This window comes from Hyperolius riggenbachi, chromosome 9, assembly GCF_040937935.1.
Source record: "Hyperolius riggenbachi isolate aHypRig1 chromosome 9, aHypRig1.pri, whole genome shotgun sequence".
In the NCBI taxonomy this organism is placed as follows: Eukaryota; Metazoa; Chordata; class Amphibia; order Anura; family Hyperoliidae; genus Hyperolius; species Hyperolius riggenbachi.
This window is the reverse complement of record NC_090654.1, coordinates 245,604,565-245,626,998: the sequence shown is the minus strand read 5'-3', so window position 1 is coordinate 245,626,998 and position 22,434 is coordinate 245,604,565. Positions and strand designations below refer to the sequence as shown.

The window sequence follows — 22,434 nt, the reverse complement described above, 5'->3', positions numbered from 1 at the left end:
CCCTATGGAGATTATCTGGATACTGGCCTGTTTGAACCCCCATTTGCTTCCTGGGATGTTGGGGCCTTGCTGGAGGAATTCGATTTTGATTGGAAAGCCTTTTGCGATTTTTACATCGCAAAAAGCAAAGATGTCTTGAATGCTTGTCTCGATTCTATGAACCTTCTGATTGATTATGATGAATGTGACAAGGATGATGTGGATCTGGTGATCTATGTATGGCAAACGATTTTGGATGAGTTGCACACACACCAACCAATTGATTCCAATAAAGAGACATCGTTGTCAGATGACTGTTCTTGTCTTTCTGGGGTAAAGCATGAGAGTCTTGACTTTGTGCAATCTGAAATGAATGAGTATGCTGCTGTGGTTGATTCCTGTGCGAATCCTGAAGGATTCTCTCCTGACAGTGTGCAGTTTGAATCTGTGCGATCTAATGCCTGTTTCTCGGATGTTCCTGCAGATTGTGATCGGCATGAGTTGGCCGGTTTCCTCAAGGATGTGTGGGATCCTTTGTCATTTAGAAACAGATCTTTGAGATCTTCCATCTGTGACTCTGCTATGGGGAAAGTTTCTCGACTGTGCAGCGTCAAAAGTAAAATTAATGTGCCTAATAAAGTTTATCCTGTTGATGTCGCTATTTCTTCTGCAAATGAGTCTCTGCCTCACCCTGTTCTCACCTGTAAGGGCCCGTTGCCTGGGGACAGTTGCTCCAGCGTTTCGGTCCTAGATGCCTTGCAGTCTGCTCCGCAGATCGCGGAGGCTTGCGCTATGGAAGCGTCAGTTTCACAACCTAAAGTGATTTTTGATTCGCAGGTTTTGCGTTCTGACTCCTCGGATTTGACATTGTTGGCCGAATCTAAGAGTGAGACAGCGCTTCGGTTTTGCGAATCTGACTCTGAAACATTGTTGCTGGGTCCAGAGAGAGTTTCTCTGAGCCTGCCCTGTACCATGAATAACAATATGATGTCCAATCACACTGACATTAGTGAGTCCCTTTCTTGCTCTGAGGGAAGTGCTGATTCTGCACCCTGTACTCTGGATGAGTCAATGTGGCCTTGCTTAGAATCCCATGCAGTGTCCCTAGAGGCTCGTCTGGGTATTGCCACTATACTCACCTGTTTTTCTGCAGTTTTGGAGTTGCAAGCTAGTTTGACTGCTACGCAGAATTCTGGGTGCAGCGAGATTAAAGTTAGGGAGTCAGTGTGTGGTTCAGTGAATATTCCTGTACATTCCGCTCATGATGATGAAATTCAGTCTCAGTTTATGGTGGAACTTTCCCTGGGACATCTGCCCTGTTCACAAAATAAAGTTCCAGTTTTGCCCTGTAACATGGATAGTACAGAATCCTTTGAAAACTTGAAAAATGATGTTCCTGAGGTCTTGTTTGATGTTCTGGAGGTCTCCGAGTTCCTCCCAAAGGGTGCAGAACTTGTAGGAGATGTCTCCTGCCCCCCAGGTCCTTCTGAGGTGTTGCCCTCTTCCGTAGGCATTGCTGCCTTGCTGGCTACCTTTTCAGCTCTGGTGGAGCTTCAGTCATGTGTAGTCAATGATGATATTGCAGTCACAGAAATTTCCGAATTTGAATCCGAGTCTTCTTTTGAAAGTCCAGTGCTTGAGACCATTGCTCGTGATGATTTTCTGCCCGGTCCTGGTTTTGGTTTCCTCGTGTCAGACTCTGAGGTTGGCAGTTCCCCAACATGTCCTGAGGTTTCTCCTGTGCTGGTGTACCCCAATGTGCTCTGTGACCCAGAAAGCCCAAGTGTGCCTCGGTTACCAGCATACTCAGATGCTTCCTCGGTGGAGACATGTTCTGATTTAGCCTGCCTGCTTGCATGCCCAGAAGTGGTCCCTGAAAGTCTTGATCTTGATGGGTGTCCTCGTAATTCTGAGTCTGGAATTGTCATTGGTTTCATAGGGGTTCTTGATAGTTCTCCATGTGAGCCTGGTGATTGTTCTGCCCTCTTGGGATCTCTGTGGAGCTTCAAAAGGTTCTGGGAGATTCCGGAAGAAATTTTGCTTGGTACCCTGGATAAGATCAACGGTGGCTTTTGTGTTGTAAGGGACACTTCAAACAGGTTTTGTGGCAGATTTGGTATTTTCGGACGCTCCTTGGAAGGTGGTGGGTATTGTCTGGAGGGTTTCGGTGGCTTCTTCTCTGGCATCCACAGTCCTGATGGGTGTTACGCTGCAACTTGTAGTGCTGATGGGCATGTTTCGGTGGCTTCTGTTTCCGATGAGGTCGGTTTCGGGTGGACTGACTCTGGAATTGGACTTTGTCGGGCTGTCCCGACCTTCATGAGTCTTCAGTTTGAGTCTGTTGCTAATAGCACTTTTGAGTGTCATCTGGAATTCGACCCTGGAAGGGGGGGGGGGGGTTCGTACTGTGATGATTTGCTCAGCTGCCTGTGCAGGCAGGCAGCTTTTTGACCATTGTGTAGGTTTGCATGCTGCAGGACTCTGGAAAGAAGAGCTTCAGTTTAAGCCTGTCTTGCTGTTGCTTCAGCCCCAGATCGTGTTTCTTGTTCTAAAGATACTTTGCTGGTCTTGCATCATATATTGGTTTATTGCCAATATATATGCATACCAGCACGTTTGTTATTTTCCTTGTATTCGTGTTACGTTGATACATCAGTGTCGCTGATGTATACGTACACAAACTGTTTATATCCTGTGTTCAGTTAGTCAGCTTTCCAGCACGTTTTGGTAGTTTGCGCGTATCGTGATCACCCGTGCTGAGTTAGTTATCCTGCTCCTGGTTCTGTTTGTGGATTGCGTTCATCTCTGCGAAGAGATAACGAATCCTTCTGAATCCTGTTCTGTTACCGTTTGTGGATTGCGTTCATCTCTGCGAAGAGATAGCGAATCCTTCTGAGTCCTGTTCCCTGTATTGCTCCAGTCCTAGTCAGTGTTCCTGCTTATGTCATATATCGGTTCATTGCCGATTTATACATATGTTAGTCAGACGTTACAAATAGTTTCAATGATAGCTGTAATTGTAATACGCTAGGAAAACATACTTATTGTATTTTTGTCTGTGTTACGTTCATCTATCCTGATCCTGCTATTTCCTGACTATCCTGTCCTGTCTTTGTGAGGCACGCCATCGCTGCAAACGCATTGGCTGCCTCATTCCAGTCTGTCTTGTTGTGGACGCTTGCTGTCACTAAGTAGTGGCTAGTTAAGCAAGCGTTCATTCTGTCTACCTGTCCTGATCTCCTCTGTTCTGGTTTATGCGCTCAGCGCTACTTTGCGCTGAGACGTTATCACAAAAGTATTGTTTGTGGCTGTTCGGATCTGCACCGGCTCTGTGCGCCACAATCTCCTATTGGAGTCAGTCCTCTCCTCCACTAAACTGGGGATATCCTGATTCCTTGTGCTGGTGTGTATACCTCCTTCACATCAGCTTATGTGTTGCATGCTGACTGTGGAGAATACACCACCAAGCCTAACAGAATAGCTATGATTAAATGAATACTCCAATATGAGAGTCTAGAATTCTCCCACTGAAAATCAAACTGTTGTCTAAGTAGTATGTCCATACAGTAGGTTTTTTTTTTGGGGGGGGGGGGGAGGGGGGACATATAATGATGTTAACCCTCTAATTCAATTTACATTTTTATTTAATGTTTTTCATTATCTATTTGCTATTTTATAAGTTTATAAGTATATGAGTTTATCCTTTCCTGTACTTGTATTAGAAATGCTTTTTACTCTTGTGTTGTGATTATTGTACCATTTTTAATTTGATTACTGGCTGAAACATGCTTAATCGAGACACCTCAAAAGCAGGTGGTCAAAAGCAGTAAATTATGCAAAAAAGTGAGAGTAAATATACATGTAGACAAAAGTTTATTAACCACTTGACCTCCAAGGGTTTTTAAAAATAATGAAAATGTATTTCATTTTTCTATGGGAAGGTATATGATAGGGTATTTGGATGTGGTTTTATTTTTTGGCCACAAGATGGAGATACAGAGTTAGTGTGTTCTAAAATAGAAACAGTACCAAGTGTTTATTATTTGTTTATATTTGTGTAAACACAGGGGTGGTAGATACTCTATCTGGTGGTGGTAAAGTTTATTACAGTTAGGGTAGTATCAAGCACATACAGTAGTTCACATGTTTCAGGTATAAAGTGAGCATTTACTCATGGCTATGTCTTGACTATGACTGAGTAACAGCCAAACAGAGGGCTGCTCTCCAACACACTGCCCATCCAGCTCTCTATGCTCCCCCTCCAGTGACATCAGCCTCTCATGTGGAGAGTGAATGGCAGGGGAAGGGGCAGAGGCGTTCCAGCAGGGAACCGGCAAGCTGCCCTACGATGTGCAAACTTGTGGTGTGGTTTGGAGGGTGGATGGTGAACCTGCATTTGCATCAGGATTTGTGTGATTTTGCTGGTCAGCCAATTAATCGCATTGCAAGAAGTTTGACCATCATGTTTGTCCACCAAACTCCACGATGTTCGCCCATCACTTTTGGGAAGTAATTGATAACTTTTAAAATAAAGGATCTAACAACTCTTATAGGCTTTGCTTTATCCAAGAGTGAGTGTCTTCGGGGCTGGAACACATTAAGGGGCCCACTAATGGTCCAAGTTCTAGCGAAAAATCCTTTGAGCGATCAGAAATTCTGATCGGAAGTGAAATCGTTCAGTACACCATCTACGAACCAATCTTTACTTCCTATCTATCACAACCAACAAGAAAATCCAAATTCTGGTTCGACGAAAATCGGATGATTGTTTTTATAATTGTTTGTAATCGATTGTGCCCATCAACAGAGATTATTTACAACCAATCCGATCAGAATTTCTGATCGCTTGAATGTTTTTTTGCTAGAAATTGGACCGTTAGTGGCCACCTTAAGTTGTGTTGCTGTTTTATTGCACCTGGACATTATTTCATTAAAAGTAAAACCACTTAAAGTGTACCAGAGACGAAGCAACCTCATGTATTTTACCATATATATCAGTGGGAACATTAGAGAAAACACCTACCCTGCTCTCTGTTTCATCCTTCACTGCTCAGCCTGCCTGTTATCAGCCCTGATAATATCCCTGTCTGAGCTTTTAGTCTAGCTTTGCTCAGGAATAATTATAGCTGAGTCTGTCTCCTCTGATGTGTTTTTAAGCCCAAGCCTGCCCCCTTCTGGCTCTTCTTTCCTGTTCTGTATACTTGCAGCATCGCGATGAGATGGGAGGAGCTGCTGGTGCTGAAGAAGGAGCTATGAAAAATGTTTTTTTCTATCTATATTTGTTAGTCATAAGAGGTTTTAAGAAATGGTGATTTCATTTTGCACACAGCCCACTAAATTTATACGCTTTTCCGATGAACCGTGTTTTGTATGGAGTTTTAGTAAAAAAAAAAACGCTCACCAGAGAGGCTAAAATACCAGGTATAGTATTTAGAGGAACCTTAACCCAGGACTGACCTTCATCCCAATCAGTAGATGATACCCCCTTTCTCACAAGAAATCTTTACCTTTTCTCAAATAGATCATCAGGGATTTCTGTATGGCTGATATTGTGGTAAAATCCCTCCCACAGTGTGATGTCATGACCATGGTCCTGACAGTTTCCTGTCTGTGAAACTTGTTGCATTGTGGGAAATAATGGCTGTTTCCAACTGCCGAGTAAGCAGTATCACCTTTTGTGTACATATTTAAGCCTATCACATTGTTATTTGTTGTGTTAAGGCATAATAGCAGTTGGTGCTGGTTTTTCTTCTTTCTTGCCTGCTAGCAGTAAAAATGATGACCTGCAGGTTCCCGGTAGATCAAACAACATAAACAAATTACACAGTGAATATGAATCATTTTTTGATGTATTTTCTATGTTTTAACTTCTCACTTTGCAATGTGGTGATTAATTCTATAATAATAATAATAATCTGAACATTTATATAGCGCTTTTCTCCTGTCGGACTCAAAGCGCTCAAGAGGCCACCCTGCAGTGTTAGGGAGTCTTGCCTTGAACTCCTTACTGAATAGGTACTTGACCTAGCCAGGATTCGAACCCTGGTCTCCCATGTCAAAGGCAGAGCCCTTAACCAGTACACTAATTCTCCCCCTCACTACCATCTTTTGAGCACTTTCCTTTCCACATATGTGGAGAAAGAATAGACTATGTGTCCAGCATCTGGTGTCTGCTCCCAGATGGTGCCCTGGTTTTGAAGCATTGGCACAGTACCTATTAAGGAAGCTTGTAGATGCTACATTCTAAGGAACATGGTGTGCACATAAAGACGACAATCTTTGATTACATGCAGAACTGGTCATACCGCTGAGCAGTGTTGCTTATAATAGGTGCAATTTCCAGCAATGAGAAAATGTTCCTGACCTTTTACTAGTTACAAAGCAAAACCACTTCGCTTGTGTCAAGTGAGCTCAATGTGTTATCCTTATTTTCCTACTCATACACAAAGCTCCTTAATGGCATTATGGGCCCCTACCTCACCCCAGATCAGCAAGATACAACATTTTAAATCAGTGTCTGATATCCAAAGACTTTCCACCCCCTTTCAAATCAATAAATTATTTTTGTCACGTAAACATTTTCGGAATAATAATTTTTGGCTTCAGCCATTTTCAAAAAGTACATCATGCGTCACACACATCAAGTAGATTGGCTTATTTGGGTTTTTCTGTTCTTGGAACTCCTTGCTAAATACGCAATTTTATTTTATTTTTTGACTTTTGTTATCTAACAGAACAGGACAACTGTTACTTTGGTGGAAAATAGAATCCAATACCAAGCAATAAATATAGTATAACAAGTGAAGCCGTAACAGGGCTCTATTCACAAAGGGCAGGACGGTAAAATAATTGTCTTCGGTAAAATACCTCATCCGGTATTTTACCTTTTTTTTTTCCAAATTCACTAAAGTTTTCCCTCATCAGGCAGAAGTTCGGTAATTTACCAAACAAACATGCCTCAATTCACTAATCCTTACTCAGTAGGTGTGACTTACCATCATGTAGCAGGTCAGCGGGCAGGCAGGGTAGCTGTGTGTGTGACTTGGAGTTTTTCCCTACAGTGCAACCCTGTTATATTGTGCTGCAACCACCAGGGGGAGCTCTTCTGTATGTTACAATACAAAAAAGCACATCTGAAGGGATGCAGGGATGCCTTTTGAAATTATTCCTCCTCTGCTTTGCTACACTGAAAGTCCCACCCGATTACCCTTCACTTCAAATCATCAGAGTGAGAAGCAGGGCAAACAAAAGAACACATGATTTTGTAGGTTTTAAACAAAAATTAGCTTTATTTGACTACTTTACTACTACTTTTAGTCAAATAAAAGCAAATTTTTGTTTGAAACCAACAAAATCGAGTGTTCCTCTAAGGGGGTAAGTCCACCTCTACCTCCCTTTTTAAACAGATTTTAGTACATTTTATACTCTTGTTGACGACTCTGTTCAAATAATTTTTTTTTTATATATTGGTCCATCCTTGGTGTCATTCCCAATTTTCTATCTACAGAGAGGGACTTCTTAAACCTAAGTGGGGTCAGGTCTAATCTTCCCACCTGCATAACCAGTGGTTGCCTTAGTTGTAACCTTTGTGTTTGGCTCTAAGTATCCCCTCTAGTCCCCTTTAGTCTAGGTAGAATAACAATCTTGCAGCAACATGGGAGGCCATGGGACATAAATTATTTCTTGCAGATCATCTATAGACCTGAATACGCCAGGATTGTAGGATATTCGTTGAATGATCTAAAGCAGGGGTGAGAAACCTTTTTGGCTGGGAGAGCCATGAACACCACATATTTTAAAATGTAATTCGGTGAGAGCCATACAATATGTTTAAAACTAAATACAAGTACAATTGGAGCAGCCATTAGTTTTAGAAAGAGCACGAGTAAGCTAATAGTGCACGATACAGCAGTAGCGTGCCTACATTGAAAATTTTACTCGCACTGTCACACTAAGCTGTGCTGCTTGAGCAGTGTAGCTTAGTGAATCAACCTCTACTGATTTGTATGTGAGCCAGATGCAGCCATCAAAAGAGCCACATCTGGCTCCCAAGCCATAGGTTCCCTACCCCTGATCTAAAGTATCGGTAAACTATAGCCACTTCCCCCAGACCTTATCAAATTTAAGATATGGCCCATATGCAATTAACATTTTCTCCTAGGAGATATTTTTTCCTCTTCTATTTAAAATAACTTTTCAGCACTTTGCAATTGAAAAAATACCAAAAAGTAGGTGAAAAATATCAGTGATATCAACTAAGAGAAAACACAGGAGAAAAAGTTAATTGCATATGGCCCATCCTCTGTTCTTATAAAAAACCTTCATCATGGAAACCACTTTATTAGTTAAAGGCCCGTATGCAATTCACTTTTTCACCTGCGTTTTCTCCTAGGTGATATTTTCACACCTTACCAACAAGCAAGAAAATACTCAAAATAATTTTTATAGTACTTTTTTTCACCAACTTTGGGTACTTTTTAAGTTGTAAAATGCTTTAAAGTTATTTTAAAGAGAATGTGAAAATTATCTCCTGGGAGAAAACTCAGGAGAAAAAATGAACTGCATATGGGCCGAAGTCTTCCAAACAAGGGACGCTGTGGGGGAGACACTCATCTAATGAAGTACAATCGTTTTCCAGGCCAAAAACAGATCTTTAAGAAAAATGATTTGGTGATGAGAGAAGGCTTCCAAATCCAGAAGGCCAAACAGACAGGCCAAAGGATTAAGATCTATGGGGATCTCAATCAATTGATACAATAATTTAATAACTGTGTAATGAACAGCGGAGATGCCGCCGAGTAGTCTAGTGACAGGGTGGCTATCTCCGCGTTCAGACCGGCGGTTTCTGCGCAACAACACATGTCTGGCTTGGCTGGACCTTCTAGTGCACACAGATGGAGAGCTACGCGTGCGCGCGCCAGGCGACAGGACATTTATACCAGCAGAAGGGGAATCAGCTGATCAGGCCAATCAGCTGATCCCAGCTGGACTCTGGATTGGCTGAGTGGCTCGGGCGGAGCTGCACAGCACTGCAAGTATATATAGATCTTGCTTGTCAGTTGCTGGTTGTCTGCCGTTGCGAATACTTACGTGTGAGCACTCAGACCTCAGTCAGATCTTACAGTGTGTTAGAACCAGCAGGAGCTGGGAATTCACACTTAGCCAGATTACCTTTGTCATTACTCTGTTATACTCTAGACCAGTTCCAGGGGTGTTGAGGCCAAGGACCTCACACCCAAGCTTAGGATTGCTGTGTCATTACTCTGTTATACTCTAGACCAGTTCCAGGGTGTTGAGACCAAGGACCTCAAACCCAAGCTTGGGATTGCTGTGTCATTCCTCTGTTATACTCTAGACCAGTTCCAGGGTGTTGAGACCAAGGTCCTCACACCCAAGCTTAGGATTGCTGTGTCATTACTCTGTTATACTCTAGACCAGTTCCAGGGTGTTGAGACCAAGGATCTCACACCCAAGCTTAGGATTGCTGTGTCATTACTCTGTTATACTTTAGACCAGTTCCCGGGTGTCGAAATCAAGGACCTCACACCTCAGATTAGATTTGTGCTTATGTATATCTGTTATGACCTTCTGCTTTGCTGACCTCTCTCTTGCTTTCTGATTTGGTAACTCTGCCCATCTGTCTACCAGTTGCTGACCCTGCTTGTATCCGGTTACCGAATCAGCCTTCTGTCTTTGTACCTTATATGCTCGTGTGTTGCCGACCTGGCCTGTCTGACCTTCCTGGCTGTCACTCGTTCCCCGAGTGATTAGTCTGTCTGTACTTCCTTGGCACTAATCCACCAGGTGTCAGTTAGCTGCAAGGACCTCCTGTACCTCAGAGAGGCCTTCCTGCAGTGCAGTCAGTGGTCTCTTCCCATTAGGAGTCCATTGGCTGCAGTACAGTCTTATTCCATTCCATCAGGAATTAAATGGAATCACTAGCTGCTGCTCTATCTCATCTCTAGAGATAGCTCCTGCTCGGCCATAGGTCACCTGCTCCTCAGGTGTCTTCTGGCTGCAGTGGTGTCTGTATCTCCCGCTCCACGGAACATAGCCTTCTACTGTTGCACCCAAACACTTACACATTATTAGGTATCCAGAGATTAGTCATACTTGTATTATTGGTGATTCTGCAGATCATCAATAATCAGGAAAACATCTGTATTTTCGGTGATACTGCAGATCACCAGTAATCAGATTCTCTCTGTGTGCTGACACCAATCGTTACAAACTGCTTTCCAAAAAGTTTTGACAACTAGACAAGCCAATGCGTAATTTTTAAATTCTTTATTCCACCATACTGGTTTCAAATAAAGGGAGCTAAATCTTTTTTAAATAATCAATGCATCTAAAGATCAGGAAAACTGTTCTGCATTGACTGCTGCATAGAAAATGATGAGCAAACAGTTCTTTTAAGAGGCTGACGAGCTCCACCCATGAGGAAGAGGTTACAATTACCAAATCAAAGCTTCTACCTGATGATCAATTTTATTAACTGCTGTGTTGGCAATACTTAAGGCTTCTCAATGTATATTTCCTGTTTGTCCTTGTTCTGTCTGTCAAAACGCCTATGCCATGTGTGCCGCAACCAATTCTGGGTCAAACTTGGCGAATAAATTAAATTCTGATTCTGATTTCTAGCTCTGTTTAAACTCCATAAATCTGGATTAAGACGAATATACCCAAGACCCCACTTTCAGCAGATAATTGCTGTAAAGTCAGGATTACTTTAGATTAAATGAATGAAGGTATGTTTGGAATACAGCTGGTAATATTATCCTTAATAAAAATTCCTATGCGCTTAGGATATATAGGATGAAATTGCAAACGTGGTTCGCGTCTCACTATTGCTGTGTTCACAATACCAATAAGAATAAATTAAAGGCTAGATACACAATAGTCTCACTGTCCTTATTCACGTTGTCCACAGACCGTCCCGATCAAAGTTCACACTGCATGGGCCCTTGGTACTCCAAAATGTATCAGCCAAGATTCACGTTATATGTTAATATTATCCTTGTTTGGGTATGTTGCATTTCTGTCTTCTCCACCCAGAAAATGGTTATTTAAGACAATGGGCCCGATCCAATTCAATGTTTCTCCTAAGTTTTTTCCTAGGTGATATTTCACATCTTATCAATACAATGCATTTTAAGCCACCAGCAAGTAAGAGAATACTCAGAATAATTTTGATAGTACTTTTTCGCCTACTTTTGGTTACTTTTTCAATTGCAGAGTGCTGAAACGTTATTTTAAACAGAAGATGAAAAATTATCTCCTAGTAAAAAACTTAGGAGAAAAAGTGAATTGAATTGGACTCTATGTTCCTAACAAACCTGTTAACATCCAGCAATATGTACATTCAAAAGAGCTGGTAGGCACAAAGGATATTCCTTTGGACAAGAAAGTAAATGTGTCTTTAGAGATAGAAACATTTGACAAATTATAATTACAATTTATTCGGGATGATGAAGACTCCTCTGAGGGGGTTCCTTGACTTCCTCTGTTTCCTTCCTGCCCTCTATAGCCTGTCTGATTGGTTCTCTCTACTAAAAAATAATACACCCACAATGTTTGTGTGGTTTGGGCAACTTGATATAAATAACAGCATTCTATTTTTCTCTTTTTAGGTGTCTGACCTGAAGGATAAACTGGCAGCAAGAGAAGTCTTCCTCCAACAGATGAAAGAGGAGTTAGATGGCTACAAAGAGAAGAACGCTCTTCAGGCTTCCAAAATCAAATCCCTTAAAGATCAAATGAAGGAATTTGGTCATGTGACCAGTGGGAAGGCAGAAACCAATGCTGAGATCTATTCTTTGAGGAGAGAGAAGAAAGAGCTTAGTGAAAGGATAGTTGAACTGGAAAACAGAGTGAGGTAGGTAGAGGTGTAAAAGATAATGTTACAAAGACTTAGGCTTAGATTTCCTCATTCTGAGTCAATGCCACTGGGCAGTGGGCAGAAGCATGCAAAAGGAGAGAAGAGAGCACTTCTATGGTGCAATACCTTTAATTCAGTTTGCAAATTGCAAAAGAAATGCATGTACAAAATTGCAAAAATTTGCAAGCGTATCTCACAATGTTCCACTTTTCGGATGCCGACTGTGACCAGTGGGGGAAAGCAACAAGGGTATGTGGTACGTCTGGAGTCCAGGCAAGCTTCATGTGCTCGGTGATAATGACGATGCTTTTCAACTCACCAGTGTGTCTTTGTCAAGTCAGGATCACTTGTCTTCACAAAGACACATTGGTGTGTCGAAACGGTCATCGTTATTATTTGGCACATGGAGCTTGCCTGGGCTCCAGGCCTACCACGTACCCCTTGTTGATGTCGCCCGCTTGGTCAGTGAGTGGCTAATCATAATTGAAAGTATGTACCAGGCTTTAAGGCTCATACACACATACAATATTCATTGGCCAATCGCTGAACAATTTTACCACCTCTATGTAGCATGAGGGCCAACAGATTTTGAATACTATGGTGAAATTGGTCAGTGATTGGCCTATCAAAATAGCATGTGTGTACCAGACTTAAGGAGTTACCACTGGGTCTCTACTCCAGAAAGAAGGCTCACAGCATAGGACTGTCTGTGTTGTTCTGCCCCTCCCTCTCCCAGTCTGAGAACTGCTGTGCATCGATATACTGAAGACAAGTTCAAGTATTCATCCTAGATGTCATATAAAAATACACATAATATTACTTTATGGATTTCCAGCTAAGATACATGGAAGTTTATATACTTGGGTATGTTTTTGTTGTTGTTGTAAAACACACCAGTGTGAAACTGAATGTGTTCACTCTGCAGATTACACCTGATGGAAAGAGAGAAAGCTGAACAAAGAAGCATAAGCTATGGGAAAAAGCTTCAGGAGAGTATTGAGCGGCTGTCCTCCTGTCTGAACATGAATGTTGAGAAACAAGAGGATCCCCTCAATGTTCTGGTGACAAAGGTAACTCCGCCCATCCTCCCCACACAGAGCGGCTATCTCTGGTCAGTTCACCCCTTCTCCCCACACAGAGCGGTTATCTGTGGTCAGTTCATGGGATAATTGTTGTTTTGCAAATGTTATGCATATACCGTCATAGCTGGATTTTAAGCCATAGCCCAGGGACAAAGGCCATAGCCCAAGGCACCAGGAAGCAAGGGGCGGGCAGCGGCTGGCACACTAATGCAGGTAAACTGCCAAAAATGTAAACCACAGCAGTCACGAACCCAGTCTGCGGCTGCCCTGCTTCTGCAGGGGCTCGCAGTGGAACACCCCCCAAGTACATCACAGAATGGGGAAAGCACAGGACCAGGGAAGTACACAGGATGGGCGGAGCACAAAACGAGAGCACAGGATCAGGGGAAGAAACGGGACAGGGGGAGCACATAGTAGGGGTGGCGCACAGGGCAGGGCGGTTGGGGGGCGGAGACGGAGGGTGTGCACTGCGCAAACTGGCCGCCACTGGCCAAAGTTACAAGACCCGGTACTGAAGAGGAAGAAGGCTGAGGATGGCGGCGTGGGAGCGGTCTGTGCAGATGGGGCTGGAAAAAGCCCCAGGTATGTATAAATCTTTTATGTTTGTTCATCTCTGGTTTCCTTTAAAGTGGAATTTTTATTGACTCAATAATAAGTCGACTCAAAAAAAGTTAACAGCTACACTTAGGGACCAGGACGGGTTAACAGCTGCATTGCATAATGTACTCCACCCGTTAACCCCTCCTGGTCCCCAAGTGTGCCCAATTCAGCAATGATCCACTTTTCCCTATCTTAATATCTGCAGCATGCAGTTTTGCCATTGTTTGTCCCCCTCCCCCTTTCCTTGCTATGTAGAAAAGCCAATACCTGTACCACTGACCTCCTCTGCCAACCCCACCACCACCAATACCAATGTCAAAGCCGGGGGTGGACTGATCCAGTATCTACATGTCAGTTTGCTTTCCCTTTAATGGCTCCCACCTCTCTTCCTTCTCCCATGTGTGGAACTTTAGATCTAAGGCTTAGAGTGGACATAGCATAATTGCGCATACAGAATCTAGTGTCAGTGCTCCAGGCGGCAGATCGTCTTTCTTCCTCTGTATTCATGCTGGTGAACGTGTACCATCATCCCTACGTACTTGTCTCCAGATGTGCGTGACATTGGGAGCCTACAGGGGGTGCTGGTACACGCTCACCAACATGAATACAGAGGAGGAAAGACGAGCGGAGTGCTCACACTAGATTCAGTATGCGCAATTAAACTGTGGCCATTCTCTTAAGCCTTAGATCCAAAGTTCTACGCATGGGAAGAGGGAGAGAAGTGGGTGCCATTAACCACTTCACCTCCCTTGCTACGCTTATCTACTCCCCACAAAAATTTACTTGGTTTACTTGAAGCTCAGGGGAGTAGATAGGCGTACTTGTGGTAAACAGTGTGCTGTATGCCCAATAAGCTATCTGATTATGTATATAGGGTATCATTTTAACCGTGACAAGTGAGAGAATAGATTTTGTGGTGTTTGACAACTGAGGGCTAAGTCATGTGATTTTTTTTTACCGGAAAACTGAATGAAAAGCAATAAAACTGTTATTTTCATGTACTCTATACCCCTAAATAAATACTTGTAAAAAAAAACAAAAGTGACAGCATTGAAAAGAGAATACATAGTTACCCTAGGGACTTAGCTTTTAAAATATGTATGCCATGAGAGTGTATTACTGTTAATCATGAAGATAAGGGCTTTTAATTACTGATAGAGTACAATGAGAAAACAAAAAACAGAAACCAGAAACTAATATATTATCGCCATACATTGTACTAGGAACATTATTTAAATGTTGAGATAACCAGGACAAATTAGCAAATACAATGTGTGGGTTTTACCTATGGTAACATTGTTTATTTGAAAACTATAGTGCATGGAAATGGAGAAATAGTGTATTTTTTCTTTTTTTTTCTCATTTTTCCCTTTCAAATGCACAGATAATAGCATAATTACTAAAAGCAAATATCACCCTCACAAAGCATAATTTGTGGCAAAAAAAACAAGATATAGATCATTTACATCTGATGAGTAGCAATAAAGTTATTGGTGAATGAATGGGAGGAGCGCTGAAATGTGAAAATTGCTCTGGTTTTTAAGCAAAAAACCCTGTGGTGCTGAAGTGGTTTTTAAGGTGGACGCAAACTGACACGTAGATACTGGAACCTCCAGCTGTACAGTAAGTCGAGAAAAGTAGGTCTGACTTGCATAGAAGGCTACCCCCATACTTTACTTAAAGGGGAATGGAATATTCTCGAGTGATGGCGCGGGACTTGATATCTGCAGGCGGCCAGTTGAAGCTCCAGGTAAGTGACAGTTTTTGTTTGTATTACACAACAAAGTCTAATTTAGTTCACGAGTATTTGCTACCACGAATCCAATATGAACATCAGTCAATAGTGTGACAGCGCTCCTCTTGTTTTGCTTCTCACATGATCTGCAAAGTTCAAAAAAACTCACAATAGTGCATTACTGATAAAACACAATCTTATCCAGGCAACCAGCCAAACGTGAAGTGTGATATATTGTGCTTCACTCTATGTGCAAATCCAAACACCAGTCCCAGTTTTCTTTAGCAGCTGACCAGATTCAGTCCACCTCAAAATCCTGGTGGGTCTAGTATTTAATATTTATAAGGCATACGACTCTCCACTGCTGTAGCTTCCAAAATACTTCAGTTTAATTCAAACTCCACATGTAAAATCAATATAAACAAACATAGCGTAATCCAGTCATAAAATTGACCACAATAGCCCTGCTCTATGCAACATATTCACGTGAAGTCAGACGTACCTGACTCCACGGAGTCAGGTATGTCTGACGTCACTGGGCTATGGAATTGGAGCCAATCGGAATCACTTAGCGGAGCGGAGGGAACAGGAAGCCGGAACCCCCACACACTGAGATACCGCTGGGCTGGAGAGCCCGATATGCCTGAAACACTACTGACTTCACATGAGTGCGTTGTATAGCGCAGGGCCATTGTGGTCAATTTTATGACTGGATTACGCTATGTTTGTTTTTATTGATTTTACATGTGGAGTTTGAATTAAAATGAAGTATTTTGGAAGCTACAGCAGTGGAGAGTCGTATGCCTTATAAATATTAAATACTAGACCCACCAGGATTTTGAGGTGGACTGAATCTGGTGAGCTGCTATTGAAAACTGGGACTGGTGTTTGGATTTGCACATAGAGTGAAGCACAATATATCACACTTCACGTTTGGCTGGTTGCTTGGATAAAATTGTGTTTTATCAGTAATGCACTATTGTGAGTTTTTGTTTTTAAAAACACCCACAGAACCCCTTTAAGCGAGTCAGACCTAATTTTCTCGACTTATAGCTGAGGATATACAGTAATTATTGCCACTCACTTCTGTGGGTGGAGTACAGAGCTTCAGACTTCATTAGTAGGCATACATTGTTTTCTTACAGTGAAGCTGCAGAGGTTTACAGTGCAGTAAGTAGATGGCGATGCTGTATACTATACAAAGATTAAGGAAAAAAGATATAGGCCACTTTTATGACTGCTTTACAGTCTGACTTTAGAATCACACACATTGCGGATTACAAGGGAGCCTTGATTATCATGGAAATTGCGTTGCCCCTTTTTCACTGATACAATTTGGTGGGAGCGCAAGAAAGTTGCATACAAAAAATGGAAGGCATTTGATAAATATGCATAAAATTTACGTCAATGCAAATTCCTACTAACATTGACCTGAAAACGTATTAAATATCTAAGGGAGGCCCAGTGCACACCGACCGGTTTTAGCAGCGATCCGCCAACCGCGTCCGCCTGTGAAAACGCTTGGCTAATGTATTTCAATGGGATGGTGCACACCAGCGGTTTGAGGTTTTTAGCAAACCGCAAACGTGCCTCCTGCAGCACGTTTGCGGTTTGCAGAAGCGTTTCTGCCTCAATGTAAAGTATAGGAAAAACGCAAACCGCTCTGGAAAACGCTAGATCAGAGCGGTTTTTCCAGGCGTTTTTGTTACAAAAGCTATTCAGTAACAGCTTTACTGTAACAATATTTGTAATCTGCTACACAAAAACGCTCCCAAAAATGCTAGGCATGTTTAGAAAACGTCTCTAAACATACCTAGATTCGCTCTGAAATCTGCTCCAAAAACTGCTAGCGTTTTGAGGATCTGCTAGCGGTTTTGGTGTGCACTGGGCCAGAGTGAATCAGGTTCAGGAACTGCCAACCAATTAATGCAGAGCTCATGAATTAAAAATATAAATTCTCCTGACAGTTAATTTATTGGAAGCTCCCAAATGTCATTAGCCATGTGGAAAGTGGAGGGCAAAGCACCTTTTTCATGGGCTAAATGCAATTGCCACTGACGTACAACTTGTCTTTTCTGCTCCCTAGATTCAACTATTGGGAGTGTCAATTAGGTGTGGCCATGTGACAACCAAAGGAGAAAGAAGAAGAATGCTAGACCGCATTTCCTTAGATCATAGTAGAAACCGTGGGCCTGATAAGTAAAAGGCCAGTCATTTTGCTGTGCCCTAGTAGTTTTACCGGTCCTGTTGCCAAGGGAGTACTGCCCATTACTGTATCCACACATGTTACCGAGGTAACACGTACATGGCTGTGTTAACACACATCATGTTGTGCATTACCATAGCCATGCGCGCGTTATCCCGATAACGTGTAAAGCTCTCACAGGGCAAGGGGTGGTGTTACCCTGGTGCTAGGATATATGGTGTTTTTCAAATCTTAGAAAATCAACCTCTGTGTGTTGTTTTTTTTCAAGGTAGAAAAGCTGACCCGAGAAAACTTTCTGCAGAAGTCCAAGGTGGCAAGTCTTGAAGAAACCTTGGCCAGCCAACAAGTGGAGTTTAAGGCCAGCCGGGACACCATAGTGAAGCTGGTCTCGGAGACGGAGAAACACAAGGAAGCCATAGCCAATTTTCCTGCAGAGCTGAAATCACTGAAAAGGGTGAGGGAGTGTTCTGCTGTTTGTCCCTTGTCTAGTGACACAAAACAGTCACATCATCAAACCATGTTCTTCTTCTCGCCTTTGTTTCCATGGTCTGTGACACGGCGGGTCTGCATAACCCAAGGCTACGTCTTACGATGTAAGGAGTGGATGTCTGAAGATAAATGATTTATCTGACGGCTCCTCTTGCAGTTCCCTGGGTCACGTCTCGTGTCATTGTACTGCTGTGCAGACATAACCATACTTGTGACCCGCCTTGTCGCAAGTTGGGTCACACTTCAGTCTCAAATGATATGTTGTTTTCTTGTAAAATGGAAAGATTTTATCTTACTATAAATCTTAAAGGTTTTTCTTTTCCCTCCCTTGATTCAATAATGGCTGATCTTCTTTTCAAAAAAAATGTGAAAATGATGGTGTACATTGATTTTTTTTTTATAAAAGAGAAACTCTGGCGGCTCAGTGTCTGCTAGAGTAGAAGAGGATTGAATTTTAATTGGCCTTTGTATTAGATAGGAATAACATTTGTAATATCCAACTTTTTTTTCAAATTCTCTGCAGAGGTTTTTAAACACAGTTATCCCACTTGCCTATTTGAATATGGACATTTTGGCGAAATAGATTATTTACATTACTGCTTCAATGACAATAGTGTTATCTTTAAGTACACCGAGGGCCATGTGCAATTCACTTTTTCTCCTGAGATTTCTCCTAGTTGATATTTCTAAACTTGTCAATAAAATGCCATTTAAGCCACCAGAAAGCAAGAAAACACTCAAAATAATTTTGGTAGCACTTTTTTTATCTACTTTTTGGTACTTTTTTAGTTGAAAAGTGCTGGAAAGTTATTTTAAATCCAAGATGAAAAATTATCTCCTAGGAGAAAACTCAGGTGAAAAAGTGAATTGCATATGGGCCAGAATGCCTAAGAGAAGGCGATTGTTATTGCAGTCCATTTAAAGTTATTCCATGGTGCTCAGTGCATAGAATTTTTTCAACAATCTTTGAAAGCATATTGTATGCCTTGGAAGATAGATTTCAAATATTAATTTCAATACATGTTGTAACTATGGAACACTTTTGTGTAGCACTTCATAGAATCCTCATTTCAAGAAAAAGTCCACTATGTTCTGTTTTCATCATATAAAATGCCTACATTCTATACAGTAAAGGGTTTAAAGGGTGGCCAGGGACAGCTTAGAATGCTGCTACCAAAGAGGCAGGTTGGAAATGGAGCAAGATACTAAAAATTATGGTGGTGGTGGCGGTGGTGGTGGTGGTGGTGTGTGTGTGTGTGTGTGTGTGTGTGTGTGGGGGGGGGGGGGTTGGAGATGGGGTTGCAAAATAAAATAAAAGTCCAGTCCTGAGTGCAGCATTGACAGCTTATCACTTTGTTTAAGAATATCCCTGTACTAGTTGACGTAAGCCCGTTTCAAAACGGGCTCTAGGTTTGTCACACCGCTGCCACTGCCGCATGTCAGTGCGCACACGCGCACCCATTCAAGCCCGCCCGGCTCCCTGGCCCTGTCCTCCTGTCCCAACGGCTGTCCGTGCTGCACATGCACAGTAGCGCAAACGCTCGGACACAGGGACACTTAGGTTTTATTATATAGGATTTAGCACCACCCATCCTTACCTTGATTTAGACCAGTTTCCCAGTCCCTGCTGCTGAAAAACGTCCCCACAGCATGATGCTTGCCACCACCATGTTCACCTATGAAGATGGTGTTCTTGGGATGATGGGATGTGTTGGGTTTGTGCCAGACATAGCATTTCCTTTGGTGGCCAAAAAGTTCAGTTTTACTCTCATCTGACCAGAGCACCTTCCCCCATACATTTGGGGAGTCGCCCACATGGCAAACTCAAAACATGCCTTTTTATTTTAATTCATAGCTTTTTTTTGGTCACCCTTCCATAGAACCCAGCACTATGGAGTGTAAGGCTTATTGTGCTCCTATAGACAGATACCCTGTTCTCTGATGTGGAACGGATGTGAGTTTTGGTGGGCGGTGTGTTGAGGTACCATGTTCTTTCCATTTGAAGATGATAGTTTTGATGGTACTCCGGAAGATATCCAAAGCTCTGGATAGTTTTTTATAACCCAACCTCGACTTCTCAACAACTTTGTCCCTGGCTTGTTTGGAGAGCTCTTTGGTCTTCATGGTATGATGCATCCTTCTAGTGGTGTCGAAGCCTCTGTGGCCTTTCTGAAAACATGTGTTTATAGTGACAGATCATGTGACCTTTATATTGCACACAGGTGGACTTCATTTCACTAATGGTGTGCCTTTTGAAGGTAAGTGGTTGCACCAGGACTTTTTAGAAGCTTCATGGCAAAGGGGTGCACATGCCAATTTTCAGTTAATTTTTCTTTGTTAGTTTTTAAATATTTGTTTCTGATTTCACTTCCCCAACAAGAATACTTTGTGCAGATCCATCACATTAAAAAAATAACAGGTTGGGGGAAGTTAAAACTTTTGAAAGGCACTGTAGACAAAAATACTGTCACTTGAAGGGTTACTAGCTAACACCTTATACAGCACACTTACCATGGTATACAGAGCCATATGCCCTAGTGCATATTTTATCTGGTCCTCTGCTATCACATTTTTACATTGGGAAGGTGGGGTATTACCCTAAATCCTAAGGATAAAATTGAACCTAACCTGTGCACCCAAGAATAACTCTTGATTTAACCTTTTAACCAAAGTATAACTTGGCCCTAAACCCTTCAAGTGGACCCAAATGAAAAATACTAGATTTCAGAAATAAAATCTATTTTCTAAATTTTACTAATAAATAGCAGCCTTTTTCAGCTGCATGATGACAAATATAAAATATTTTACATTTATTGGAGGAACCCCTCCCCTTCCTTTCATATTGCCAGGACAAAATCCGGCAAACTGGTGGAGTAGGGGGTGTCCGGCAATGGAGGAATTGCTAATGGCTGCCCCCAGTATAACCCTAGTTATGAAAAGAGAAGGGTGAAAAGCATGCACTGAAATGCTCATAGGTTTGAAGGAGTGTTTATTTATCTTTGTATGTGTCTGAGTGGTGCAACTAAATATTTTTAATTACAAAAAAATGTTTGGTTTGGGTCCGCTTTAAACTTTAGGGACCTTTCGCACTGGTGTGTTGCGGTGGCCACCGCAACTTGAGCGCATATCTACATTGCTGCAGTGACCTGCGGCAATGTGCGGTGGACCAAAAGTCATGTAAGTCTATGGCGACTCGTTTTTTTTAAAATTACTGCCGCAAGTTTTCGCATCGCGTGTGCGCAGAAGCATATTTTAGCAATACCCTTACATACAGGTCATCGATTCGGCCACAGGAAGTTAGTGTCTCTTCCTGCTTGGCATGCTGCCAAGGCTGTTTTGAGGGGGCGCACCACAACCGCAGATATTCAGTGTGAAACCAGTCTAAAGATAACTTCAAACCTAACCTGTGAACCTAAGGATAACTCTGAAGCTAACCCGTAAAACCTAGGGTTAACCCTCAACCTATCCTTTGAACCTAAGGACAACCCTGATGCTAACCTGTAATCCTAAATGAGGCCACACACCATATACTTTTCTAAATATCTTTCCAATTCAAGAATTGCAATCAATTTTTCTGACTGATTGTAACATTTCAAAAATCTGACCAATGTACCACACACCTATGTTCAATTCTTCCAAAATTATGAAAAAGATTATTGAAATCTCTGAAAAATTTGCTTGGGTTTGTATATCAAATAATTGACAATCCACCACACACTATTCAATTTTCATAAAAATTGATCAGATAAATCCAACGCTCCCGATCTTTTTTTTATCGAATAAAAACGGGAAATTTGATCACATTTCTCGAACAAATGAAAAAAAAGGTGTTTGATTCATTTGGGACAACCAATCGTTTTTATCGAATTGCCATAAAATTGGATCATTTTATTGTACGGTGTGTGTCCACCTTAGGAATAACAATGTACCTAACCCATAAATCGAAGACTTAACTTCACACCTAACCCGACACTTTATAGAAGCCATACTGAAGCTGGCCACTAACGGTCCAATTTCTAGCGAAAAATCGTTTGAGCGATCAGAAATTCTGATCGGACGAAAAATCGTTCACTACACCATCAACTAACCAATCATTGCTTCCTATCTATCACGACCACCAAGAAAATCCAAATTTTCATTCGACGAAAATTCATTCTGGCGACATTTTTTTCACTCGTTCATAATCGATTATGTCCACTAATGGAGATTATTTACATCCAATCTGATCAGAATTTCTGATCGCTCGAACGATTTTTCGCTAGAAATTGGACCGTTAGTGGCCAGCTTAATAGCCACCAACACTACTGTGTCTGTGGGTCCACAAAATATAACACAATTGTTGTGCTCAGTATAACCTGCCCACTGCCCAGTACTTCTTCTTAAAATATAAATGTTCTGTCAGATTAATAACTATAGGGTAGAGCAGTGACTTTATGACTGTTGCTGGTAGAATTCCTGTTTTGTG

At 41.9% G+C, this 22,434-nt stretch overlaps 1 protein-coding gene across 1 annotated transcript in view; it reads left to right on the top strand.

Annotated features, from left to right (window-relative positions):
* LOC137533608 (coiled-coil domain-containing protein 170-like) overlaps window positions 1–22,434 on the top strand; it is a 100,682-nt gene that overhangs the window by 42,112 nt on the left and 36,136 nt on the right. Inside the window, exons 7-9 of the mRNA XM_068254955.1 lie at window positions 11,610–11,854; window positions 12,783–12,927; window positions 17,749–17,934. Of these exons, the coding sequence (XP_068111056.1) occupies window positions 11,610–11,854; window positions 12,783–12,927; window positions 17,749–17,934 (576 nt within the window). The remainder of the gene's footprint in view (window positions 1–11,609; window positions 11,855–12,782; window positions 12,928–17,748; window positions 17,935–22,434) is intronic.